This window comes from Pezoporus wallicus, unplaced genomic scaffold (assembly GCF_028554395.1).
Source record: "Pezoporus wallicus isolate ANWC-B61680 ecotype Strahan unplaced genomic scaffold, APGP_CSIRO_Pwel_v1 contig_8837, whole genome shotgun sequence".
Lineage (NCBI taxonomy): Eukaryota > Metazoa > Chordata > Aves > Psittaciformes > Psittacidae > Pezoporus > Pezoporus wallicus.
The window spans coordinates 1,558,227-1,585,069 of record NW_026636730.1 but is presented as its reverse complement, the minus strand read 5'-3'; the positions used below and the strand labels follow the sequence as shown (position 1 = coordinate 1,585,069).

At 48.6% G+C, this 26,843-nt stretch overlaps 1 protein-coding gene across 7 annotated transcripts in view; it reads right to left on the bottom strand.

The window, feature by feature from the left end:
- Nucleotides 1–26,843, bottom strand: part of EXOC6B (exocyst complex component 6B) — a 293,055-nt gene that overhangs the window by 219,908 nt on the left and 46,304 nt on the right. For all 7 annotated transcript variants that reach the window (XR_008971199.1, XM_057401258.1, XM_057401260.1 and 4 more), the window contains exons 2-6: nt 25,910–26,075; nt 20,790–20,837; nt 18,764–18,854; nt 18,624–18,669; nt 15,271–15,475 (exon numbers count right to left, since the gene is read on the bottom strand). Coding sequence is in view for 6 of the 7 variants with exons in the window: in XM_057401258.1 (XP_057257241.1) it covers nt 15,271–15,475; nt 18,624–18,669; nt 18,764–18,854; nt 20,790–20,837; nt 25,910–26,075 (556 nt within the window). In the remaining variant the exon portion in view is untranslated. The remainder of the gene's footprint in view (nt 1–15,270; nt 15,476–18,623; nt 18,670–18,763; nt 18,855–20,789; nt 20,838–25,909; nt 26,076–26,843) is intronic.

The following is a 26,843-nucleotide window of genomic DNA, read 5'->3' as shown; positions in this document are numbered from 1 at the left end:
CAGTTGAAGGTTAAAGGCTGCACCAACCCTCTAGATTTGAGTCCCTGAAGCTCAGGGAATGGCTGCTTGCCCTTAACACCCTGTAGATGCCTCCTTGGGAATATCAGACCACGCACTGATTGCCACGTGTGTGCGCACGTACCCCCCACACCAGCTCCCGCACCATTAGATCTGCAGTAGCTGCAACTACAACCTATCAAAGCTGCAGCTGCAACAACAGCAGAGACCTGTAAAGACACTTCAATAACATCTGAAGCATTCAAGTTTAAAAAGGCACATTTACAGGGCCAGCATCCCTATTTAAAATATAAAAGCGTGCACAGGTGGCTTATAAAGCTGGACTTGAACAGCCACACTTGCAAAAGAGCTTTATGAGAGCTAGCAAAGCTTGTAGCCTTTTAATTGCATGTCAAATATTGGGCTCTAAAGAACTAAACCAGATTTCATGCAGCCTGCGCCAAGTGCTCCTACATGTTACATGTGCACGACCCTCGGAGACTAAGGGGTTAAGTCAACCTCTGAGGCCAGAGACAGCTTGAAGGCAATGCCACCAACCCTGAAGTAAAGCACAAAACATTTCTGCCAGCTTTGTTGCAAATAAAAGGTTATTAAAACCATTCACGTTCATTGCTAACAGAAACGGCACCAGAAGAAGACATTTAGAAAGCACTGGAACTTGTAAATACATCAAATTAATATACAACAAATTTCTTTGATCTAGGGGACATGAATTCCTTTTCCCTACAAATCTGCTCATTAATATTTCAATGATCCACTGATGTCACTACCCCTTGCCAGCATTTTATAAGGAAAATACTTCAAGTAACAAAAAGCATCCATGGCTTTTACTCTGCCAAAGGACTTCTGGTAAGTTCACAGGAGAGGTTGGTGGGGAGCAGCAGCAGGAGGAGGATGCTCCTCAGAGCTCCCACAGAGGGCTCTCAGGTGGTCACACATTTACTAGTAGCTGTTAAACACGCCTCAACCCACCAGATGCTCAATGTTTCATTGACAGAGGTATGAGAAAATGGAAACACAACTCACTTAGAGCATCATGGAGGTACGGATCTGGCTTTTGGATCATGAGGTTCACCAAGTAACCCAAGTAACATCACCAAGTTAACCCAAGGTCAGCCATCACTTTTCCTGACGCGGCTGCCATGCAATAACCTCTCCACACCCCCAGTCCCTGACCTTGCAAACGGGTCATGGGTGACTTCTGCCAACCCAAACACACCAAGCAGGAACCTGGAGATGATCCATAAGATTCCTGCATGCCCATACACACCCACGCTGAAGCCAGGAAGGGCAGAGAGGAGACACAACTCCTGTGCCCAGCATGCAGGGCAAGGAAAGCCCTTGTGGCCAGCAGGTCACAACCTAACTTGGACCAAACCTCATGAGCTTTGTTGTTATTTTCTTTCTTTATGCAACATCTGCTACGGTGGAAGATGGAAGGGGACTGCTGAGGACAAGGCAGCATCAAATTAAGTTACCACTGGGGGCACAGAGAGTTCTCAGCTGGAGTCAACCACAAAATACCTGGAGACAAAACAGCCCTCACTGACAGAAGAGAAATACACCCATGAGGTTGGGCAGACCACAGCAGGTTCAGAGACAGGTCTCAGCCCTCTCCAGCCACAGACACCACAGAATAAAATCAACTAAAACAACGAGATGGAAAATGCAGAGAGAAACCTTTATATGGAGACCTGAGAGCAGCCTTCAATACATAGAGGACCAACAAGAATGCTGCCCTATCCCCGGCAGTGTTCAAGGCCAGGTTGGACACAGGGGCTTGGAGCAAGCTGCTCTAGTGGAAGGGGTCCCTGGCCGTGGCAGGGGATGGAGCTGGAGGAGCTTTAAGGTCTCTTCCAACACAAACCAGGCTGGGATCCTATGATGATTCCATGAAATTCACATAATCCTTTTCCAGGCTGTCACACTTGCACTAACACCAAATTCATCACATTTTCGCTAGTGAAAAAGACAAGACAGCAACAAACTTTGCAAGTTTAAATGAAACACAGCCAGAAAGAAGTAAGAGGCTGGGATGAGGCAAAACCAGCTGAAAAAGACAGCGAAAAGCTGATGGGAATTCCGTTGGAATGAAGGCAAAGCTCCTGAGAACAAGAAGAAACCAGAAGACGTGAACATTCACAGCCACAGCCACGGAAAGGATTGTACAGGCTGGCAATGGGAAAGCTGACAAGAGGGGGTACAAGTTACTTGAGGAAGAAATACGGTTCCGCTTCATGTGCCACATCAGCTGGTGTTCACACAGCTCATCTTACACAGCTCCTGTGCTAAAAACTGCTTTTCACTATAGATTCCCTTCCTTTCTGTCGTCTGGGCCTTCTTGGTAGTGTTCTTCTAAAGGAGGAGGACACACTTACTCCAAGTCATGACAAATAAGATGTCCCAAAGCTGCAATCCCCCGGAAGACCCAAGGACCAGGCACTGGAAACACTGCCAATACCCAGCAAACCCCAAACCCTCGGTGTTTGCTCTTACTGGAAAGTGTTTCTGTCATTGACTGGAAACACTGATGCCCAAAGCCAAAGGGAAACAGCTTCAAAAAAGCTATTGGAAGCTTATAAACTAAAAACCCTGGAGCAGAAGATACTCCAAGGGGAAAGCTGTTTATTTTTAGTGGGCAAACCAAGGAGAAAGCTGGCACGGGATGTACATAAATCAGTGCACAAGTGGAAAAGCAGCTGGAAAACAAACCGGTTTTACCTGCACACAACAGCACGTGAGGTTCATGGGAGCCAAATCCCCCTCAGATTATAGGGAAACGGTTTAAGCAATGACATCTACGTGCACATCTTTGTTCTAAGTCTTTGCATACAGCAGCAGATGCTGACCTAAACCTATTGACACGAGAACCACCTCTTGGGTGCTACGTTTAACAGCTTCTCCTCTTCATTTTCCCAGTATCTTCTCCTCCATACCCCCAAGAACTGCTTCTTAAAACCATTCCCAAAATTTGCCTGAGGCACAGGAAGGTTCCTCACCCTCTACCACACTTGCAGCTTGAGGAGCCAGAGAAAATTCATGAAGCACACCAAGCTTATGTTATAAAGGTACCAGGCTGCTCCCATCCATCCATCCATCCATCCCCATTTCCGAGTGGGTTTTTCTTTGCTAATTACTGAGTTTTGCAAGCTTGAGACAGCAGGAGCTACCCAGGTTGTGCTGGGCCTACGAAAAGGATGTGTGAGACAGCAGGAACACATCAAGACCTACATTTTCCTTCCAATTCTGCAGCTAAAGCGCAGGAGAGCTCAATCCGAATGAACACCGCATAACGGTGTCATCTCCAAACTAACCTTTTGTGCATCTCAGAGGAAGATTCTGGAGCAATCACTACTAAGATAGTTGGTATTTTATCTGTGCATCAGTGATACAGCAAACCACGTCCTCACTGAAGATACGGAACCATGGTAGTGCCGGAGCAAACTCCATCACCCAATGCTGCTGCATCCCAGGGTCTGACGGTACCTGCCTTCATTTATTCCCTCACTCTTTTACATCTGCTCCTTGGAAACACAAAGTTGAAGGACATGGCTGAAGGGGGGGGGGGGGGGGGAAGCAGTATTATTTCCATATGGGTTTGGAAATAGAAAGGCTCAATGAAAATACCATCTGAGCACAGCACTCACACAGGACCTATAAGCACCACAGAGGAAGGACACCCCAAGAAGGCTTCCCCCCCTTTCAGGGCCTGATTCTGCTGAGACAACTACTGGAGCCCTCTGCTGCAGCAAGACATTTCTTTGCCTGTCATTTGGCAGATGCAAAGGCGGGGCCCTGCCAATTCACCCCGAAGCCCTCCGTTTTAATCAGTATCACATCAAGTTTAACACATGCTTTGAAATGCGCACCAGATTCAAAGCTTCGCCTCAAGGGGGTCCTGCCGAATAACACATACCATCCCGGCCGCTGCTCCTCCAGCAATTATCTTTCAACTCTGGCTGAACCACTGCAACTGTCAACGCCAGCACGCTGCCAACCAGAGGAAAGGTTGTGGGGTCAGAGCTGAAAACAAGACTCCTCAAGGCTGGAGCGCCAGGAGAACGGGATGGGGTGTTTGTTTATACTGCTGTCTGCTTAGAAGGAGAACTCCCAGGGCGCTTGTTTTATGGCTTAGAGGAACTACAAACAGCGTTAAGAGGGGTGGAAAAGAGAAAGAAGGTTGAAAATGCAAAGGAGCATCCGCATCCACCAGGGCCCCCTGGAAGGTGGAGAGAGATGAAATTGTTTGCACCTCGTAACCGGCAGCATCCTTCCAGCCCCATCAGAGCCTGGAGCTCCTTACCTCCAACCCCCAGGCTTCCCCCACTGCCCCCCAAGCCTCCCCGTAGCAGTGCTGCTGCCCACCAAGCGATGGATGGCATTGAAACATAGAACATCAAGTTGGGAGGGACCTCAAGGATCAGCTGGTCCAACCTTTCTCGTCAGAGCATCACCCAGACCCGATGTCCCAGCACCCTGTGCAGCCCAGTCTTAACAGTGCCCAACACTGGAGAATCCATCGCTTCCCTGGGGAGATTATTTCAATGGTTGCTCTCAATGTGAAACATCTTCCCCCCTGTGTCCAGCTGGAATCTCCCCAGCAGTAACTTGTGCCCATCACCCCTTGTCTTTCCCATGGGGCTCCTGGTCAAAAGGGAGTCTCCATCTTCTTTGGAGCCACCCTTTAAACATTGGACCATGGTGACAAGGTCTCCCTGAGCCTTCTCTTCTCCAGCCTGAACAGTCCCAGCTCTCTCAGCCTTTCCTAACATGCTGCCCAGTCTTTGACCATCTTTGTTACCCTTCTCTGGACACTCTTCAGCTCTCCAAGTCTTTTTTGTATAACAGGGACCAAAGGCACACACCTATCTCGCCCAGCTACCACCACCAAAGTGCTAAGGAGACAGTAATGATGAGGAAATACAAGAACTGTTAGCACAGATCAGGATTTCAACAGAACTGGAACATAAGGACAGATGGATGCAGCAGTTTCGACTCTCCATGGCAGCCATATCCAAACATTTCCTATCAGGGTCAATGCATCTAGAGAGAAAACAGCCCAGCACATGGAGAGTTCTGAACTCAAGTGCATGCTGCCAGGTCATAGAGAGCTTTTCCTCATAGAACAAACTTCCATCCTGCAGGGCTATAGCACCCAACCCATTACAGACTGCAACTCCTCCTGCTGCAGAGGGTTTTCCCCTCTTACCCTAGAGGGATTTTGGTTTCTCACAAAAATGAAGCCCTTGGAAGACTTCAGCAGCGCCAGCATCAGACTCTCTGCTTGCGGTGACGAAGCACGCTCGGATTGCAGCACACAGACTCCTAAAGTCAAACAAACACATCGGTGTGCCCGAGACATCCCTTCCCTGTCCCCCAGAGGAACCTGTCCAACTCTAAAAGGAGACAGAGAAGAGAAACAAAGCCGAGCTGTCCTGGAGTAACTTAAGTGCACTCTTACCCACAAATGAAAGCTGTTCTAAATTTGCTATATATGCGAATTAGAAGAATATGTCGAGAGGCTTAAATAACCTGAGCCTGTCAGCAGAACTCTGTGTTTAAACTAAAAGGAATCAGGAGTCTTGGGTTGCTGAAGGATTTCACTTGGTGATTCCTGCATACACCCGTTTGCAATTTGTACAGGAGTGTCATGCAAAGGGCACGCAGCACGGCCCAGCTCGGTGCTCCTCTCCCTCCGACTGAGCCGTTGTACCTCCACTGGGAAAAAAGCCACAGCCCAACTCACACCAACCCATTTTCACCTCTTTAGCAACCCCGAGCCCACAGCTCCCAGGTGACCCCACAGCATTTCCTATGCGCCATTCCCTTCCCCATCGTTTGTAAGCAGGTCACAGCCCATCAGCTGAGAAGCAACGGCTGGTATTACATAGAATGGTTTGGGTTGGGAAGGACCTTAAAGCTCACCCAGCTCCAACCCCAGCCACGGGCAGGGACCCCTTCCACTGGAGCAGCTTGCTCCAAGCCCCTGTGTCCAACCTGGCCTTGAGCACTGCCAGGGATGAGGCAGCCACAGCTTCTCTGGGCACCCTGTGCCAGCGCCTCAGCACCCTCACAGGGAAGAGCTTCTGCCTTATATCTGTATAACTGTAAAGTAGGTGTAAGTGCATTGATGACATGAAAACTTGTTTGATAAGAGCTCATGCTTGCATCCCTTTCTCGTATATACAAACTACTGGGTACTGCTGCTGTGTTTCACTGCTGCTGTATTTCACTGCTTGATCATCTGTGGAGTGATGAAGCAGTGATTGTAATACAGCTAATTGTAATGAACTTGTGAGCATCCTCTTAGAACTGTACACCAATGGAGAAGAGCTGGGGTTCTGCATCACTTAATCATAATAGCTGTTGGCTTTCTGACACAACATGGAGTTTTCTCACTTGGTGTTTCCTCATCCTTTAGCTTCTTATTCGATTTATTGTGATCCCGAATAAGTTTGTTCCTGATCTCATTGCAGCATTCCTCCACCACATATATTTTTGACTGGCTAATGCACAATATAGGTGGACACTGCATATCACCACCATAGAATGGTTTGTGTTGGAAGGGACCTTAAAGCTCATTCCTGTTCCAACCCCCTGCCACAGGCAGGGACACCTTCCACTAGAGCAGCTTGCTCCAAGCCCCATCCAACCTGGCCTTGACCAAAGCACTGGTGCCATTTTCACAGCAGCATTCCTGCTTTGTCACATCCACAAACCGCTTTTTCACACCTCCAGGTGAAGGAATGTGAAGACTTTTACGTGACTGTGTCACACCAGGAGCACCCAGGCTCTCACAACCTCCTCAGCTTCTCCTTCCACACATACACAGCCAGGCGCAGAGCGAGAGCGTTCACACAGAGAGCTCAAACCACCCCATGTGCAGCACAAGAATCCATTACCAAAACCACTCCAGGAATTTTTATAAGGAAAAACAAGGGAAAATCAGTTAATTTGGAAGGTTTATTAGCAGCTACATTACAACAAGCCCGAGACATCCTAATGAAAACTGAGGAATTTATCATCGCAGGCAGCAGCATCCTGATGGGAGCAATTCCCAGCACTTTCTGAGCAACCCTTATTTCCAGCACCTCTCCTGCCACAACCATCCTGTCCAGACCCCCGTCCTCCTCCACATCCTTTCCCACATGGGATCCGCCAAAGCCAGCACGCAGCCCGGTTTATTAGTCTGAGGTCTATCCACACTGTCTCACCTCCAAAGCTGCCGTGTCCGCAGGAGACCGGAGCACTGGGCACCACCTTCCTCGAAGCAACTTCACAGGCTCCATAATTAAAACCACTACAAGCAAGAGCAGGGAAAATGAGAGGTTTAACAGCACCTCTTTTCCCAGCTCCAAGAAGTGAAACAGCAATTAGTGACGGCTTAAAAGAAGGAGCAAAGGGTGCTCATGCCTCAACTGGGCACTGCCCGGCTTCCTAACATCTTGAGGACTATCCAGCCTATCACAATTAGAAGATAAAGTATTTATTTCAAGAAGCATCTCTGCATTGCAAGTGTTTCTAAGGGACTAAAAGGCAACCACACAAAAAGTTAGTCCAGGATGTGACTGCCCTGTAGTTAAACTTTTGCTTTTACGTTGCAGCCATGTCCACAGAACATGCTGGATCTGCTACTGGGGATACCACAGTCCCTGTGGCCATTAGTCATCCATATGCTGAAATAAAAAAGGGCCTATGATTTAGCAGTTTCATTTTTGAGGTCATAAAAAGAATTCAGAGGAATACCCAGTTATTAATAAAGTTCCTATGGGGTATAAATTTTCAATGTAGACTTAAAGGCACAGAATTCCTCCTGAATAAACAGAGAAACCTTCCCCCAAAAGCCAGGAAACGTTAGACTAAAAAGCTTTTACGATAATAAGCACATTTGCACTCGAATTATGTGATGTGGGAAGAAGGGGAGTTAAAGCACGAGGAAGTACAAAGACCTCAAACAACGTGCACTGGGGAACAGAAACATGCTTACATCTGCACATAGCCCTATCACCACCTCCCCAGCCTGGCCCAGACGCGTTGCTGGCCTCCAGTCCACCTACAGACGTCCTCAGTGATGCCTCCATCTGCTTTTCCCATCAAGTGGCTGCCCCGTCCACCCCGACCCAAGATGTTAAACCCAGACTTGTCCGGCTGCCACGACCGCTCCATTCCCACGGCCGCTGGGAAGCTGAGGGATCACATTTAACCTCAAGCTCCTGGCTTGACAATTCGCTTCAGAAGGCACTTCAACAAGTGTTTCCAGTTCTCAAGATCATTCACATCGCCTCCTCCTTCTTCTTTCCCTGGCTTTTATCCCTTCTGCAAGCTGCAGAGCATCCTACAGCCGTAAGAGAACTCACTGGGTACCACTTCGGTTCCTACAGGTAAGCTCCAGCCTGAATAGGCGAAGCTGAGGACAAGACGGTGAGGAACCCATGCACAAAGCCATCCCACTGTCTCTGGCTAAACAGCACTGGGATATCTCACATCTCATCTTCAAAACCTATCACAATTCGCCACTGAGTCAAGAGTGGGTGGACTGAGTTAAAAAATGCAGACAATTCCCCAGGATTTGTCTCAAAAATGAATTTAGAATGTAGATATTGGGAAATATTAGAAATTAGGGAAAAATTCTTCCCTGCGAGGGTGCTGAGGCGCTGGCACAGGGTGCCCAGAGAAGCTGCGGCTGCCCCATCCCTGGCAGTGTTCAAGGCCAGGTTGGACACAGGGGCTTGGAGCAAGCTGCTCCAGTGGAAGGGGTCCCTGCCTGTGGCAGGGGTTGGAGCTGGAGGAGCTTTAAGCTCCCTTCCAACCCAAACCAGGCTGGGATTCTATGAAAAAGCTTCCAAATTAAACAGCAAGTGTCAAGTGATTCATCCAGTCACCATCGAGATGATGCTCGGCACTCTGGTAAGGAAACAGTTCTCAGGGCCAAGTCTTAATGAAAAAGTAGTGAGTTATTAAAGATTTGTCTGGAATTTTAAGTCTTTTTACCAGCTTTCTCAAGTCAGCTTTCAAAGAGGTTAAGCAAAGGATGCTGGGGGTAAGTGACCAACTGAAGTCACTGCTATTTATCCACCTCTTTCATTTTTTAATGGTTGGACTTGATCTTAAAGGTCTTTTCCAACCTTGCTGCTTCTATGATTCATAGAAGGGAAGAAGATAGATGCAAACACATTATAAGCTTCTGACAATAAACATTTTTATCAAGGCACTTGAAGGCATTTCAGAGCTCCCACAGGTCCAACAGTGACACCTCCCTTCAATAACCAGAGAACATTCATCGTTCCTCCACTGGACCACAGCATCCCCCTTCACTCAGCCTGGTTTCCTGCAAGCTGAGACCATAGCTGGCCATCACAGTTCCAATCTAAACAGCCCCAGAAGACTTATTTCCTTCCATAAGACTTTAATATAACAAGTAGACAAGCAGCAGTATCAAAGATTAAGAAGGTCTCGTTACTGAATTTTACTAGAAAATACGTTTCTGCTTTACAAACCTGCCCAGGAGGGGAAAACACCATCCCCTTATCCCCATCTGTTGTGTAAACAGCCGCTGCATACCCAGCCACCAGACTGACCTTCCCAAGAGGCTCTCCTGCCTGCATCCCAGACTATAAAATTCCCTTGCTTTTAATAAACAACACGATTTTTACTGTTTGTGCTTGTTACAGAAACCCTTTGGAATAAGAGACACCACTTAAACCAGCAGGAAGCTCAGCTCCAAGGGTGCTTTGCAAGTCCTGGGGCATGCCGATAAAAGCCGGCCCCCACGGAGCAAGCGGATGCAGGGATCTTCCAAACCCTCCACGTGAGCCCAGACTTGGCTCGGGCAGATCCAGCCCACGTGGCAAAGGAGACTGAGTCTCACACAGGGCTCCCTTGACCTCTAGTGAGTCTCGAGGGCTGCCGGAGCACCGACACCCAGCAGAAGGCCATTCCCTGCACGGCACACCCAGGGAAAGGCAGTAAAATGTAATTTGCTCTAAAATATCCATACAAAGCCCAAACAATTTCCATATGCGCTGCAGAAGATTACATAAAGCTGGAGAACGGCAGGGATAGGGATAATTAAGAACACTGCCCAAAGTGCAGTTTAAACTACATCAACTGGGCCATCAAAAGGCCACTGGGCAGCATCTGGAGGCTGACAGAACGTCCCCTTGTCCACTGATGTGCAGGGAACTGCTTGCTCTTGTGGCCTGGGGTGGGGGCCCTGTGGCTGCATTTAAAACAGAGCACAGGGAGGGGACAGGGTTTCCCAATAGGGCTGCAATCACCACATGCCACTTCTCTACTTATCCCCATCGTTCCCAATCAGCTGCCTGGCACAACATCCACATGTTCTCACAGCTCAGTCGGAGCCACCTGCAACAGGAGAGCGTGAGGAGCAGGTGCCACAGCAGGCTCAGCCTCAGGGATCTGGTCCTTCCCCAGTGCAGGGCACAGGAACCAGCCTCACCCTCTGCTTTCAGATGGGCATCACCACTAAAACCATACTGCATGGCCAAGGTGTGCTCGCCATGATGTACAACAGCTGCAGGTCAAGCTCTCCATTGCTTTCCGCACCCCTCATTCCTTCATTCCCTCCCCTTTGCCCACGTTAAATCTGCTAACTCCCTAACACATTCCACATTCCTCATGTGCTTCTGGAGCACGTATCATCAGCCTGAAGCTGTGGCATAACCACCCGCTGGCCTCCCAGGCCAGGAATCACAACCGCTCTATCCATCGCCCACATAATCCCATCACTACCATCATCTTTTTAGAGACATCCTGAAAGAGATCAACAGGATGAACACCACAGGCAGAGGCACAAAGCCAGCACTGCTGGGCAGAACACTTGCAAACGCCATCCTAGGATCCAAGAACCAAGGGAAGGGTTTGAAGCTGTGGATTGAAGCGAGCAAAGGAGATGGGCTCCATGCGCTGGCAAGGTGAGAGCACCCAGTTGTTAACACGGCCGTTGTGCAGAGAAGCAGACAGGGCAGCTTGCATGTGGGCCAGCTTTTATAAAGATGGAATCATAACATCCCAGCCTGGTTGGTGTTGGAAGGGACCTTAAAGCTCACCCAGCTCCAACCCCTGCCACGGGCAGGGACACCTTCCACTAGAGCAGCTTGCTCCAAGCCCCATCCAGCCTGGCCTTGAACACTGCCAGGGATGGGGCATTTCAATTGAGCCTAAAAAAACCACCCTACACAATGACGTTTTTATTACAACACCAGTGTATTCAACACGACTTTAAAACCAACTAATGGACACTCAGGATTCATCAACGTGTAGCCACTTCTCTGTAATCCCAGTAAAAATGCACGCAGAGATTTGGTTACAGGTTTAAGACCAAACCAGTAGCACGGAGAAAACTACACAAAGACACTTGCATCCTCCAACCAATCATCATGAATCCAGAGAACTCCAGGTCAGAATTACCTTTAAATACAGACATACCTAAAATATTGAGGCACACAGCTGGGTGCTCAACAGCCTTAGCATGGCCTGTATCCATGCCACATGCACCCCCGTGGTCCCAGGGAATGTCTGTTAGCAGCCACCATCTCCAGACCAAGTAATTGGGGGAGGAATACAACAAATCTCCTCCTCTACTTCTCATCCACGAGATCTTTTCTTTCTAAGGCCTGATCCTGTGCTACCAAAAACTTCTATGCTGGAGAATAGAGTGGTAGCTGCACATACCCACATGCTATTTTGGCATCCCTGCCCGAGCTATTTGCAGGCATGAGAGGCCACGCTGAACAAGGAGAGACCACATGTGGGATGTGACACTCCACACATGAGTAGTTCTCACTCAGCTCTGACCTGCAGGGACAGAACTGAAGCAAGAGAAACCTTTCAAACCCTAGATCTCGTTTTGAAAGATGCGGTTGTCTACGGAGCTGCTGCTAACCCATGCCCTGAAGTGCTTCATCTTCTCCAGCTGATGGGCAGAACTGCACTCCTACCAAACTCAGAGGGGCATTTCCCTGCTCATTGCAGGGGAGTCAGAACTAGATGTCCTTTGAAGGTCCCTTCCACCCCAGACCATTCTATGATTCTATTGTGCACATCATCGTGCAACATTTTGCCTTGTTCTTTCAGTGTACTCATGTAACCAAGCTGATTTCCTGCTGCTGTGGGAAACTGTTCTTTATACAAACCTTTCATTATACTCAGAAATGGCACAGACACCAACATGTGTCAGTGAGAAGAGCAAACATCCCCGCGTAAAAAAGGCAGAGCTGAAACATCAACCCATTCAAACTCGTCCTGGATCACCACGGATTAAACATCAGCTTTGACAGCGCATCCAAGTGATGCTAAAATAGCCCCAAAAGCTGGTCTGCCTCCATCTCTGCAAAAGGCACGCTGAGTATTTTGGCCATCCTGACAAACTTGATCCGATAATGGCTTTTGGAAGGGTTATTCTTGGACCCCTGTGGAGCAGCATTAACTGCGCTTACCCTGGATGCTTCTGAGGCACCATCCTAAGTGACCTCCTCCACATGCCGCACATATTTCAGCCATTAAGCTAGATAATAAAACCACATACCGGATATCAGCGAGTGTTAATAAGATGTAATTCATTCCTGGCAAGGCCAGGATCGAGCTCTTTAAAAAGAAACACCACCAGAACCAAAACACACACGCAGGTTCACAGGGCCAAAGTCCAAGAGGAGTTCAAACGCACAGAGCTACTTCTATTTGCGCAATTCAGACCGATATTTGGAACGCAGCATTTTCCCCCAGAACCATAGGTAATAAAAGTCAGAAAGGAGTCAATGGGAGCTCATCATTCCTGCTAGGACGCTGTAAAGTCTCTCTGTGTGCTGTGAGATGCCTCAGGTCCGGCTGACCCTGGGACCATCTCACTTGACTTCATCCCACCGCAGCCTTCCTGTCCCGGAGAGGGGCCGGCGAGCTCCCTGCATCCTTGACTGCTGGCCAGGAACACAAGCACAGCTCCGAGACAGATCCTTCTGATTATCACAAAATGAAATTTTCAGCTCTTGTCATCATCGGCCTCAGATTTGCAACGTTACAAAAACATGATTTCCTTTCCCCATTGTATCAGCCCCTCTGCCATTCCCGCTGGTGAAATCAAACAATTTGAGAAGAATTTATATGATGCTAATTTAAACCGAATGTATTCAGCTGCCAATCGCAGTTCCCTGACTCTCCCAGGCCTCCTGCCAGCTCCGCTCTGTTCCAGAGCAACTATCAATCACGGCCAACACACTGAGGAGAAAAAGACCCAGCCATGCAAGACTGTCTGCACAGCGACGTGGAGTGACCCCACGCAACGGGAGGCTCCGAAAGCTTCAGCTCCTCAGTGTACAGCAGCTCGAGATGCTTTGGGCAGGAATAAACCTACAACGCTGCTCAAATTCCAGCAGCACTTCTAAAGTGGCTTTTGCAACTGGAAGTGGCAAGGTGACCTTCCTCCCTAGGTTGTATGGGAACAGTAAGTACATTCACATTGATGGAAAGTTATCGAGTCCACCGGCGGAGATAACTCTGTCCCCACAAAGGGGGAAGGAAACCCCTTCTAGACCCTGCACCTTGCAGCAGAAAATGCACAGGATCATAGAATTGTAGAACGGGTCGGAAGGGACCTTAAAGCTCCTCCAGCTCCAACCCCTGCCACAGGCAGGGACCCCTTCCACTGGAGCAGCTTGCTCCAAGCCCCTGTGTCCAACCTGGCCTTGAACACTGCCAGGGATGGGGCAGCCACAGCTTCTCTGGGCACCCTGTGCCAGCGCCTCAGCACCCTCACAAGGAAGAGTTTCCACCTAATGTCTAATCCCAGCCAAGATGTTGGGAGGTTTCATCCCAGCAGCATGATGACAAGACTGGAAACTGTAAGAGGAGGACACCGCATCTACATCCTCTTATATCTAACTGGTAAATATCCTTAAGTGGGTATAAAGAAGTTATTTGTTTAGTAATGTACTGGGCAATAAAAGGCAAAGGAAACTCCTGCTCCCTTCCAGCCACAAGAACCAAGGAAGACTCTTGAGAAGATTGGGCTGCCAATAATGAACAAAATGGAGTGGGTTTTGTGAACAGGTGCTGTTGTAGAAGCTATTGTATTGGGGAAACTCAGCACAACATGCCTGCAGCCATCACAGACATATCCACCATGGATGTCTGGCTCTACAATGGGATGCACAGGTCACAACGTGGTTTCTGCAGATTCAGAAACACTTGTTTGATCCAACAGAACAATGAACAAAACACTGTACTGAACTCCCAGATGCAGAATGGCATCTCCCCACAGCTCTATTGCACACTGCAAAAGCTTGGTTTGTCTTAAAACACTACAGAGAAGCTGAGAAAAGACAGTAAAGCATGGGATATACTGGAAATTAAATCAATTAATAGCAATCCTCAAGCCACACCATCTTACAGGAAGGATAGTGTTTAAAACTCAACTTGCCTCTACCTCGAACCATAAACCCAACAGCACAAGCTCATCACCTTGTGAGAAACCACATCAAGAGTCCTTCCCATAACTCAACAAGTCCAATCCATGCATCACTATCAGAGCAGGCAGTTTACTGCTCATGAGAGGTAACATTTCACTACCAGTGAATCTGAATTTCAAAGTAGCAACGTTCTGCTTAAGAGCCTCTGTGAGCAATCTCCTGGCTGTGACAAGAAAAACTCCATTGAAATTCAAATCTAGAATATTAAAGAGTGGGAAAAGGCAATTCTGGTTTAATACATGCACGGGAATGTTCAGTTCCATCAGGGTCACCTTTTACAGACCCCAACTGCTAGGCAAAATGCAAAGCAAGCCATAAGGGAAGTTCACCCAGTACTTGAAAACCAGTTGAAGATGCAAAAGCAATCAAGTTGATATCAGTGCATGAACTCCTGTTGCTTTACCCTGCACCTGGGAAACCAACACTGGTGTCTCCAGGTGCTCCAGACACAGCAGCACAAATGCCCCTATCCTGATGAGCTGCACAGCCTGCTTGCGCATCCCAGGCTCTGGAGCACCGGGATTCAGCAGCAAAATACAGGTGGGAGAAGGCAACAGAAATGGTCCATCGTTTTTCAACAGTATATAGATCAGGAGATAAAACCTCTAGTAGCAACCACGGAATGAAGAATTGTGGCTTCACCTATAACAAAATCACTTCAATATTTAAAACTAAGTTTAGTGCCTTGGGATTGGAAAAGAAGAACTGAGTTTACTATGATCTCTCCTCCCCAGAACGCCTCCATCACGTGCGCACGCACAAGTCCTACCTGTTTCATGGCCGTCTCTCCTATCTTGTCCGAGTGCTTACGGATACTCTCCAGGAAATCCTTGAGGTCTGACATGGAAACTTCCTTGATCTCTTCCCGCAGCTTTGGGATATTATCCACCATGATCTTGCAGAAGCGGTAGTGGCTCACTTGGGGCAGGTAGGTGTGCTCGAGGTGCTCCAGGGTCTTGAGCGCAGGGTAGTGCCTGGGGAGAGCAAGCAAGGCAGATGTGGAAGGAAGAACGGCTATTTCCATCCCGTTTCCCCTCCAAAACATTTGCATCCCTTCCAGTCATTTGCTATATCCAAGAATCTCAGCTCTCCTCAAAGAACACAGACCTTAAGATCAAGGGGGCTAACCACAAAAACACCATCTTCTTCTGGAAACAGAGAGACAGAAGAACACAAATGCACAGCAGCTCCTTACCAGAGCTCTGATGGGCAAATGAGGACCAGCTGGGTAACAAGCAACCAGCATCACCTGAGCCCAGCAGCAGCTTTCACCCACAGCAAAGCCAGCTGGGGCTCCATGTTACAGAGTGAAGGAAAAGCTGCCAACCACATGCAGTATGGTCAGGTTATGTGAGGAAAAACCTCATGGACGAGCACATGGAGGAGCACAGAGGACCAATGGCTCAGAGGGGGACCCCAGGAAGACCCCACACTGGACCCGCCAGGAGAGCCATGAGCTCTGCCAAAGGGGAGACTGAGCTGAGCTCTGAGGCAGAAGCTCTTCCCTGGGAGGGTGCTGAGGCGCTGGCACAGGGTGCCCAGAGAAGCTGTGGCTGCCCCATCCCTGGCAGTGTTCAGGGCCAGGTTGGACACAGGGGCTTGGAGCAAGCTTCTCTAGTGGAAGGGGTCCCTGCTCGTGGCAGGGGTTGGAGCTGGAGGAGCTTTAAGGTCCATTCCCACCCAAACCATGCCCTGATGCCGTGATGCCTATTACCAGCCACCCAGAAGAGCCACGTTTGTGCCAGCTCTGTGCCCCAAGGACGCTGCACCTATGAAACAGGATGGCTCTTGGGTTTTTTCCCCGTGGAAATACCTAGGCTCTGCTTGGGTGGCAGAGCTCTACTCGAGCTACACCCTGTTACACACAGGATGAAGCATTCTCCTTCCTTACTGCTTGGAGACTGTATGGATAGAAGTGAGCTGGGGTAAAAAAGTCTGATCCCACCAGAGTCCTGCAGAACCAAGAGGGTTTTTCCTCATCACTTGCCAACAAGCTTCAGCTGTTGGAGAAAAGCTCTTTCTGCTCCTTCCTTAAAGTCTGGACAATGAGAGACAAAGCATCTCTCTCCATCTCTTCTCTCTGCTGATTGCAGAGTTACTCCTCCGGGTTCAGACCGGGCTTCCTTCCCCAGCTCCATCTCCAGCTCATGGTCACAGATTCTGCACTGGGCAAATGCCTGCACTGGCTTTATAAACACCCTACAGCAAACAGCACATAACTCATTTTGTCTGCCTCGGGAAGCTGAGTGTCTTCACCCCAAATCCAGACCCTATTACTCCTCTGAGACTGTGTACCCAAACCCCAAGACTCGGGCTCGTAACCAGCCCCTTGCTGGCCATCATGAGCTGATATGTAAGTGATACCGGGTGCAGCTACAAAAGTACTTAATGATATTGTGCTGTGTTTGGTGAATGAAGCCATCAAATACAGACAAAGAAAGAAGAAAAGAAGGCAGGGATTCAGATTTTCCTTAAATGTGGCTTTCAGCTTCTATTTGTTTCAAAATGAACCAATCCAAAGAGAGGGGAAGGCAAAAAAATGATTCAATTCTTAGAAGCAGGCCCTGGAAACACTTTCCAGAGCGAGGGAACGGAGCAGCATGTGGATTGCCTTCAGAAGTTCACAGCGCTGTGATCAGCTCCAGCTCCCCACCCCACATCTGTCAACAGATAAGCCCCTCGCTGTTCCTCTTAACAGAGGAAAAAAACTTGGATGAACCACACGCTGCCCTAGTCTGCGCTGAGCCATCCCGAGTGAGCTGAACAAGCTCCCTGCGACTCCTCCAGCCAGCCCAGCCTTCAGGAGTTAACGCTCATCTGGACCCAAGGCTGCTGGGTCCAAGGAGCACAGGGATGAGCAGAGCAGGAGGGGGAAGTGTACAAATACGCCCATCCAATTAGTTATCGCCTTGTTGGAAACATCTGGTTTCTTCTGTCTTGTTCCCATGATGGATGGCAGAAACCATCAGCCATCGCATCCCACCGCTCTCCCCGCGTGCCATTCCCCTGGAGCCTGCTGGGTTTCCAGCCTAGCTCCCCCCCCCCCCCAAGGCTACAATGAGCCTCCAAAGTCCCACAGTGCTTAAATAAACCACACCCCGGCATCCCAGCCATGCAAATATCCCAACCCATGGTTGAATCCTTCAGCATCACAACAGATGCAGGGTGGGAATCATAGAGTCACAGAGTGCTATGTGACAAAAGGAACCTTAAAACTCATCCAGTTCCAACCTCTGCCACCGCAGGGACCCCTTCCACTGGAGCAGCTTGCTCCAAGCCCCTGGGTCCAACCTGGCCTTGAACACTGCCAGGGATGGGGCAGCCACAGCTTCTCTGGGCACCCTGTGCCAGCGCCTCAGCACCCTCACAGGGAAGAGCTTCTGCCTAAGAGCTCATCTCAGTCTCCCCTCTGGCAGGTTCAAGCCATTCCCCTTGGCCTGTCCCTACATCCCTTGTCCCAAGCCCCTCTTCAGCTTTCCTGCAGCCCCTTTAGGCACTGGAGCTGCCCTAAGGTCTTCTCTTAAGAAACCTTCTCCTCTCCAGGCTGAACCAGCCCAGCTCTCTCAGCCTGTCAAAGACCTACATTTCCTGAGACACAAAGTCCACGTAGCTCACGCACTCTCCTGAGCAGTTATTTCTACCACCAAATACACCACAGACCTTCCCACCAACTTCTCCCACCCTGAGCCACAATTCCCAGGTGGCTGCCTTCCGTTCACTCGGATCATATCAGGTTTTGGGTTATGACGTTCACAGACTGAAACCCAGTTAATTACACCTAAATGCCACGTCAAACACTGATGGAATGCATCACAACATCCAGCTTCCATGAAAAAGTGCATAGCCACCTTCATTGAAAAGCCTACAATCAAGATGAGAGCCCTGCTGCAATGCCAGTTCTAGGCTGTAACACAGGAGGCTGAGCAGGAGCGGGAAGATTCCACCCAGAAATCAAACAAACTAACCTGAAAAAGCTGATTTTGAAGTCCTATATTTCAAGAATATAAGACTCTTTAGAGGTATCTATATCCTATAAATACACAGGATATCTTCCATCTATCCAGCACCCAGCGGGTGCTTTCCAACTCTTCCACCACAGACACCACTCCACACAGCATTTACCTTTTAGATTTCATTTGCTCTCGCAGTTTGCTGTACATCTCCAGGACTGGAACGAGAAGGAAAAAACACACACGCGTTGAGACACAAGCACAGGGATGTGAATTACTGACGAAAATGAAGAGCAACTTGAGATTCCTCACCGGGAAGACACAGCGTGAGCTTATCAACCGTCGCTGAAATATTCCGCTGCTGTAACCGGCATTGCTTCAGCTCTTCCATTGCTACGATCAACTTGGGGAAGGGAAAAAGAGACAAGTTTCACTTAGAGCAGTGAAGAGATGGAGGAGAGAGGATATAAACTGCACTTGTCCCAGCCATACGCCATAGGTTGATAAAAAACCCCACTGTGATAACCGGGCGCTCAGCGAGGCTGCAGAGCGCTACTGGAATAGGAGCCGAGGCTCAACAAGTACCAGCAGCATTCCCTTCGTTTCAAGCAAGCAAGAAGCAAAACCAAAGGCAACAAAATACCAGCCTCATAGCACATCCTCTGGATTCCAAAAACTTATTTCCCCTTCCCATTTTATTCATCTCTTCCCTACTCCCTCTCCACGCTTCTCTTTTCTAGTTCTTCCCAAAGACAGGATGTGGCGACACGCTCCCAAGGGGCTTCTGACCATCCCAAACTAACATGGATTTTTTAAATGCTCAGCCTCCAACAGAAAAACCTGTGCGTGTGGGCAAGGACAAACATGGAGCAGCCACTGCATACAACAAAAAACACTCTACTTTCTTCTTTTCAAAGGGACAAGTCATGGATTTGTCCTCCAGAGCATCCTTTTATCTCCCAAGTACCAGGCTGAGATTGAAAGTCCTTCTGAAATCCCAGGCTCTTGTACTCTTGGAGGTGAATCCTCCATTCAAGGAGGTAAGTTTATTTGATTCAGGATTGAAACTGCATCACCTCCTCCCCAAAGGGCATTCTTGTCTTTAATCTTCATTAGAATAATTGCTCTGATGCAGTCCAGGATGGGGATTTTCTTGTTTGCTTTTCAAATCAAGGCAGCTGCCTGCATGTGCCAGGAGCAAAACCAAGTCAGGGTGTCTGGGAAAGCAGCGAGGAAATGAAACAGAAAAGCTGCAGGAAGAAGAACTTTGTATAGTAAATGATGCAATTCTCAGGAGGAATGCAAAAGACAGGAGAAGGGCCATCCCTGGGAGTCCTCACACATCTCTGTCTTAAGCACTTGGAAAACCTGAAGCATCACTGCCTTAAGCACACTCAGCTCTAAAGTGCCCCCAGTCCGTTCATGCTCTCTTATGATGAAGGGGCAGAAGAATGAATGTAGACAAAGGCACAGGGCATCCACAAGATGCTCAATCATTTCCTTTCCCCATGCCTCGATGCCTCTGTTCATGCAGTTAAAAGCCACCCTGACTTTAATTGCTGCTGCACTGCTTTGGGAAGCAGGAGCCAGGCTCTCCAGCTCATATGCACAGAAACAGAGTGGTTTGGGCAGGAAGGGACCTTCTTCTGAAGATCTTACCTCAGTCTCCCCTCTGGCAGGTTCAAGCCATTCCCCTTGTCCCAGCCCTACAGGCCCTTGTCCCAAGCCCCTCTCCAGCTTTCCTGCAGCCCCTTTAGGCACTGGAGCTGCTCTCAGGTCTCCCTTTCAGGAGCCTTCTCTTGTCCAGGCTGCCCCAGCCCAGCTCTCTCAGCCTGGCTCCAGAGCAGAGCTGCTCCAGCCCTCGCAGCATCTCCATGGCCTCCTCTGGCCTTGCTCCAACAGCTCCACATCCCTCTGGTGTTGTTGCCCCAGAGCTGGATCAGGACTGCGGGTGGGGAAGAATCCCCTCGACCTGCTGGCCACGCTTCCTTGGACGCTATGAGCAATCCCAGTGACACCCCCCAGGGCTGCAGGATCAAGCCCACAATATAGGATTACTGTTGCTTTACATTCCCCCTGCTTCCCAGGCTGTGCCTTCCACTAAGTTTGCAATCCAGAAGCAGTAAAAGGGAAAAATCGCTTCCCAGCACTCCGACACAACTCATCTTTCAGGCAGCAAAGCAAAATACAGTAAAGAGAATCAATGCACGTTTTAATACCAGTGCCACCTACGTTATCAGTTAGTGCTGAGCACTTACGGAGACTGTCATTTCCCACTAACAAGCACAGCCAGATAACGGAAAAGCAAAAACCAGACAGAATGAATGACTGAACTTACTTCTTTTCCTTCGTTCTGCAGCTTCCTGTTGGTGTCTGTCACTTGATTCTGCGGGAATATCAGGGGAAAAAGACAGAGCACATCTGCATGAAAATCAGGACCATGTTCTTCACAAATAAACTGTACATAAACAGCATCACTTTTCACACAGTCTTCTTTTGTATGGCATAAAAGTATTCTTTAGCCAAATTTAACAGTCATGGCCATTCTGGCACACAAGGGTGCCAGCAGCCACACAGCAAATACCATGGATTTTCTTCCCTGCCACTAGAGAAAGTTAAAAGGCAACAGAGGTTCATGGTGTTGCACATGAGCCTCAAAATGCTGTAGTCTTAATGGATCCAATCCTGTAGCAGATGTTCATGTGGGTTCTCATAGAAACCCAGACTGGTTTGGAAGGGACCTTAAAGCTCCTCCAGTTCCACCCCCTTGCACAGGCAGGGACCCCTTCCACTAGAGCAGCTTGCTCCAAGCCCCTGGGTCCAACCTGGCCTTGAACACTGCTGGGGATGGGGCATCACTTTAAAAGCTGTTTTACCTGAGTGGTAAAGGAGTTATATTTCCCCCTCCTCAACATCAAATACGTGTCAATTGGGTTTTAACTCCCTGTTATCACAGCAAGAAAAGAATTCTTCAATGTGGGCTTCATCTATAAAGTTCATGTATTTTCCTTTAGATCTTCAGATGCATTTCCCACTGGATCCCTCCTCCTGGCTGGTACAAAAAGGTTACTTTTATGCAGCCAATATAAAAAAATGGCTTTGAATTCTTTACTAAAGCATCTTCCTGTATTATCCCATCAAGCTGGGGCTCACAGTTCAATAACTTCCCAGTCTGCAAACCTGGAGGTTCCCTGGACTAGCAAGATCGCAGCAGTTGACCCCTTTGTGGCTCCAGACATCAGTCTGACTCAATGAAGACTCACACGAGAACAAAGGTCATTTTAGCCTCCTCAGGATACAAAATAAGCACCTTACACGTCATTTAGACAACAAACAGAAAGATGACTTTGGGTTTTCTGCTGAATCCTCATTCATGTTCAGACAGGAGAACAGAGAACAGAGAACAGAGACAGCATCTTCTACAGCCCAGCTGGGATAGCCACAGAAGATTACACAAGCTTCCAAGTAAACATGCCCACATTAAGGACCACAGCAAGAGCAGCCAGTTGTGAAGGTAAACACCAGCAGAGTTCAGGTGCCTCCCTCAGTTCAAGGCTAACATGCCATGAAACTCCTTTCTTAACATAGAATACTTATTGTCACAGCTACTCAAGTTGTATATAGTCATTTCCAGGCTTGTCTCTGTAAGACCGTAGAATCATGGAATAGTTAGGGTTGGAAAGGACCTTAAGATCATCCAGTTCCAACCCCCTGCCATGGGCAGGGACACCTCACACTAAACCATGGCACCCAAGGCTCTGTCCAACCTGGTCTTGAACACCACCAGGGATGGAGCATTCACAACCTCCCTGGGCAACCCATTCCAGTGCCTCACCACCCTCACAGGAAAGAACTTCTTCCTTAGATCCAATCTAAACTTCGCCTGTTTCAGTTTGAACCCCCAACGCAATGTGGAGGGTACGTGGAGCAGAGCAACAGCTGAGCAAAGCAGGACAAGCTTCAGGGCAGACTGAGATGAAAACAGCTCTCTCTTTCCTTTTGGAGCACACCACAAAGCAAGCAGCTGAGATAGAAAGGGAGCCTGGTATTTACATATAAGACTTCACAGGTTTGAGAGCTGAGCCCATGTGAACCTCATGAAGTTCAACAAGGCCAAATGCAAGGTCCTGCACGTGCTTTGGGGCAACCCCAAGCACAAATACAGGGTGAAGGAGATGGGACGGAGCAGCCCTGAGGAGAAGCTCCCCATGACTGGGCTTCAGCGTGTGCTTGAGCCCAGAGAAGCTGTGGCTGCCCATCCCTGGCAAGCTGCTCTAGTGGAAGGCGTCCCTGCCCGTGGCAGGGGTTGGGACTGGATGAGCTTTAAGGTCCCTTCCAATCCAAATCAGTCTGGGATTAAACTGATTGAGGATCCAACTTGCTCCCTACTGACTACTGAAAGAAACTGGGCCACACTGATTTCCCACACTGGTCTGAACTGCAACATGAGGTCTCACACTGAAATGTTTGTGTAGCTCCAACAAGCAGAGCCATCCAGCCTCACAGGCTTCCTTTGGTTTTAACACTGGCCATGCTGCTTTTTAAGCTTACCATGCTGCAAAGAAGAGGAGTCATCCCATGATCTCCCCCTCTCGCAGTTTCTCAACAGCATCTGCATCACATTGCTCCCTCTTCAGCAGTAGCTTCAGCTTTCCTGGCTGATTGCCCTGTGCAAAAACTGCTCATTTCCTTTATGATGCATTGAGCTTTTACAAGCAGGAGCCCAGCATCTCTTCCAAGGATTATTTTATTTGCTTCTATCCTGAAAATCCCACCAGGAAAAAGGAATCTGTGTAGGCTAATTTAAAACTGCTCCTAAAATAATGCCAGGGCTGTAGTAGTCTTCTATTAAAATTACATATCAATCCCACTTAAAGCAAGGAGTAAGGATATATTCTGCCCTTGCACACTAGGAGTTTTCAGGGGGCAGGGAGTTGTGTTTTGGTTTGGTCTAAGGCCTACATGTATATATTGTAATAAAATAGATGATTATTTGTATAGACTCTCTGTAGACACGCTGAAGCTTTTCAGACAAGGAGGGTTTATAATCTAAGACAGACGCACAGCAAGGGGGGACAGACAACAGGTGAGCACATGTGAGGTACGAGACACTGGGATCACACAGGGGCTTAAAGGATGCTCAAGTCGTTAGTTCATTCATCTGCGTATGGAACATGTGCTATGGAGCAGGAACATCACTCTGCTACCATTTAGAGAGTGTCAGAGTGATGAGAGAGAGAAGCAAAGGGAGCTGGAGAGGAATCCTGGGAATGGAGCTGAAGGACACCACCATGACCCTGGTGCTGACTCCATCCCTCTGTCTGAAACCCATCTAGTGCTGATTCTGCCAAGGGTGGGATGTTTGCCTCCCTGGCTATACTATACTGAGGATGAAGAGCACAGCAGCTCCTTCCTAAATCCTTTATACATGTGATGGAGCACATCTAAAACAACCCGACAAGAATTTAGGCTGCAGATTCCCTTAGTCACGTACTGTGAATTTAAGGACAGCTCCTGCTCTTACTGCAGTGCAGATGTCATTAAGGTTATAAACGACATAATAAGGTTATAAATGTTCCTAGGATGTTGTTGAGGTATCCGACTGTAGATGTTCAATACCTTAAGGAGGCCTATAAAAAGCTGAAGAGGGTCTTACTACAGGGGTGTGCAGGTGTAGAACAAAGGGGAATGAGCTTAATCTGAGAGAGGGCAGATTTAGATTAGTTATAAGGAAGAAATGGAACAGGGTGCCCAGAGAAGCTGTGGCTGCCCCATCCTTGGCAGTGTTCAAGGCCAGGTTGGACACAGGGGCTTGGAGCAAGCTGCTCTAATGGAAGGGGTCCCTGCCCGTGGCAGGGGTTGGGACTGGATGAGCTTTAAGAGCCCTTCCAACACAAACCAGGCTGGGATTCTAAGAAATATCATCCAAATTAAGGAGGTGCCTCTTTGAGAGCCTATCTGGCGCATTTGCAATTCATTTCTTTTTCATCCACAGACAGGTTATTAACCAGTGCCCCAGCATCCTTTGAAAACAACACACTGCTGTGCAGTGCAGCGATTCATTGCAAGGAGCTCCTCTGCTGATCAAGAGCATAAAGTTCCCAATTCAATGTTACCCCTTCACAGGGCACAAAAGCAGGACAGAAAGTTTAGCAACACAGCTCTGAGTAGATTTTAATCACAGAATCAGTCATAGAATGCCAGGTTGGAATGACCCCAGGGATCATCTGGTCCAACCTTTCCAGGCACAGCATGGCCTAGACTGGATGTCCCAGCACCCTGTGCAGCCCAATCTAACAGCGTCCAACACTGGGGAGTCACCGCTTCCCTGGGGAGATTATTCCAATGGCTGCTTGCTCTCAGTGTGAAACCTTTTCCTCTTGTGCCCAGTTGGAATCTCCCCAGCAGTAACTTGTGCCCATCACCCCTCATCTTTCCCATGGGACTCCTCACCAAAAGGGAGTCCCTGCTGTCTTTGTAGCCACCTTTTCACTATAGGAACACGGTGACAAGGTCTCCCTGAGCCTTCTTTTCTCAAGGTTTTAGTTCACTTGGAGCCACCTGAAACCCATCACTCCTGCACAGAGGGCAGCTGTGTTACCCGTGAATGGCAGAAGACAAAGCACCCAGCTCACATTTACCACGTGCACTCATCAAACAATGAACACTGATATTTCTACAGCCTGATATTACAGGCAATGCCCCAAAGCTAAAAGCACAGGACTGAAGATACACACTGGAGATGCAACAGGGAGGGCATTTATTTTACTGCTGGTTGCACGTATGTTCAAAGACCAGCACTACTGCGAGAAAGACCCAGATCAAACAGAGCATGAATAGCTGGAACAAAACCCACTCTCACCACTGCACCCAGGGATGATTCCCTGAGGAAACCCTTACAAAGAAGGCTCAGGATTTGGGAAATATGTTTCTGTGTATGTTTTCCCCATGTGCTGTTTTATAGATCGCATAGTAATAGAAATCAAGAGAGATCCTGAGGGTACAGAGATGGACTTCACAGTGCACCACCAACAAAGTAGCTGTTTGGAGAATGGGAAACAGCAACAAGCCTCTGCAAACAAACAATGTGGAATTCTTGGCTAGGAACAATAGCTTAAAAATAAATAAATAAAGGCTTTTTGATGGTATTTTCAATGGCCTCATCCTACAGTCGACCGCTGGATGAATCCTTGCCATGGAAAATGCCACTGTCATAACACGGGTGCTTCTGGTGTCAGGATATCCCCCCAGGAAGGTTCTTCTGTGAGCATGTGGCTGGCTGTGGGATGGAGAGCTCTGTGTGTAAAGCCAAAAGCCTGCTTGGAAATGCCAGAGACAGCTTGAAGTGAATAAATACACGCATGAAAAGCGGCAGTCGGCACACTGAGGTTGGAGTTTCTTTGCCTGAAAACAAGCCCTCTGCTCCACCAGGACGACATCTGGATGGCTTTCTCTTACCTTCAGTTTCTGAGCCTCTCCTCTAACCTTCAGCAGCTCTGTGATGGAGTCCACAAAGCCCTGGTAATGGAAGTTGCACATCTTCTCAATCTCACGATCGTGGTTCCTGATCCGTGCCTCCAGCTTCTCCATAAAGCGACCGTGTTCCTCTCCATCATAGACAGACCTAAAGAGAAGGCGACAATGATGGGTCAATGTTGCAATATTTGTTAGTCATTGCTCACACAATGAGCTTCAGAAAATCTCCTGTGATAAAGGGATAGTTCTGCTGTTTATTCACACACACAAGGCACCAAACTCACGGTTGAGTATCTTCCTATTCCAGCCCTTCTTTTTCCACCTGCCAACCACCAGCTTCGTGTTCCCTCAGAGACCCCAACACGGCCAACCCAGCACCAAATGATCTAAAACAAAGTCTTTGTGCTCTGTCTTTGAGCTCAGCCACCTCTGGTCACTATTTGCTACCATATGCTACAATGCAGAGTGCTCCTCCTGGATGTTCTTTAGCCCTCAAGAGTAAAAGCTATAATGGAAAAGTATCAGGTTTACAGCTACCAAAACCCATTCCCCTTCCCACTCCCAATATTGACGGCACAGTTCCCAATGTTGACAGCACAGTTAGCTCTTCGGCTGCAAGACCAACACAGCCACAGTTGAACTAGAAGCAGCAAAAGGGTTCTTGGGGTCACTGCCTGCTGAAAGCAGAGCCTAAAACACATAAGGGCAGAGGAAAGGTCAACACTGCTCTTGAGTGAGATGTGCAAGGCAGCAATTCCTGCAGCTGAAACAGCACCCAGCTGCTGGAGAAGAGAAGGCTTATGAAGGGGAGACCTGAGAGCAGCTCCAGGGGCTGCAGGAAAGCTGGAGAGGGGCTTGGGACAAGGGCCTGTAGGGACAGGACAAGGGGAATGGCTTGAACCTGCCAGAGGGGAGA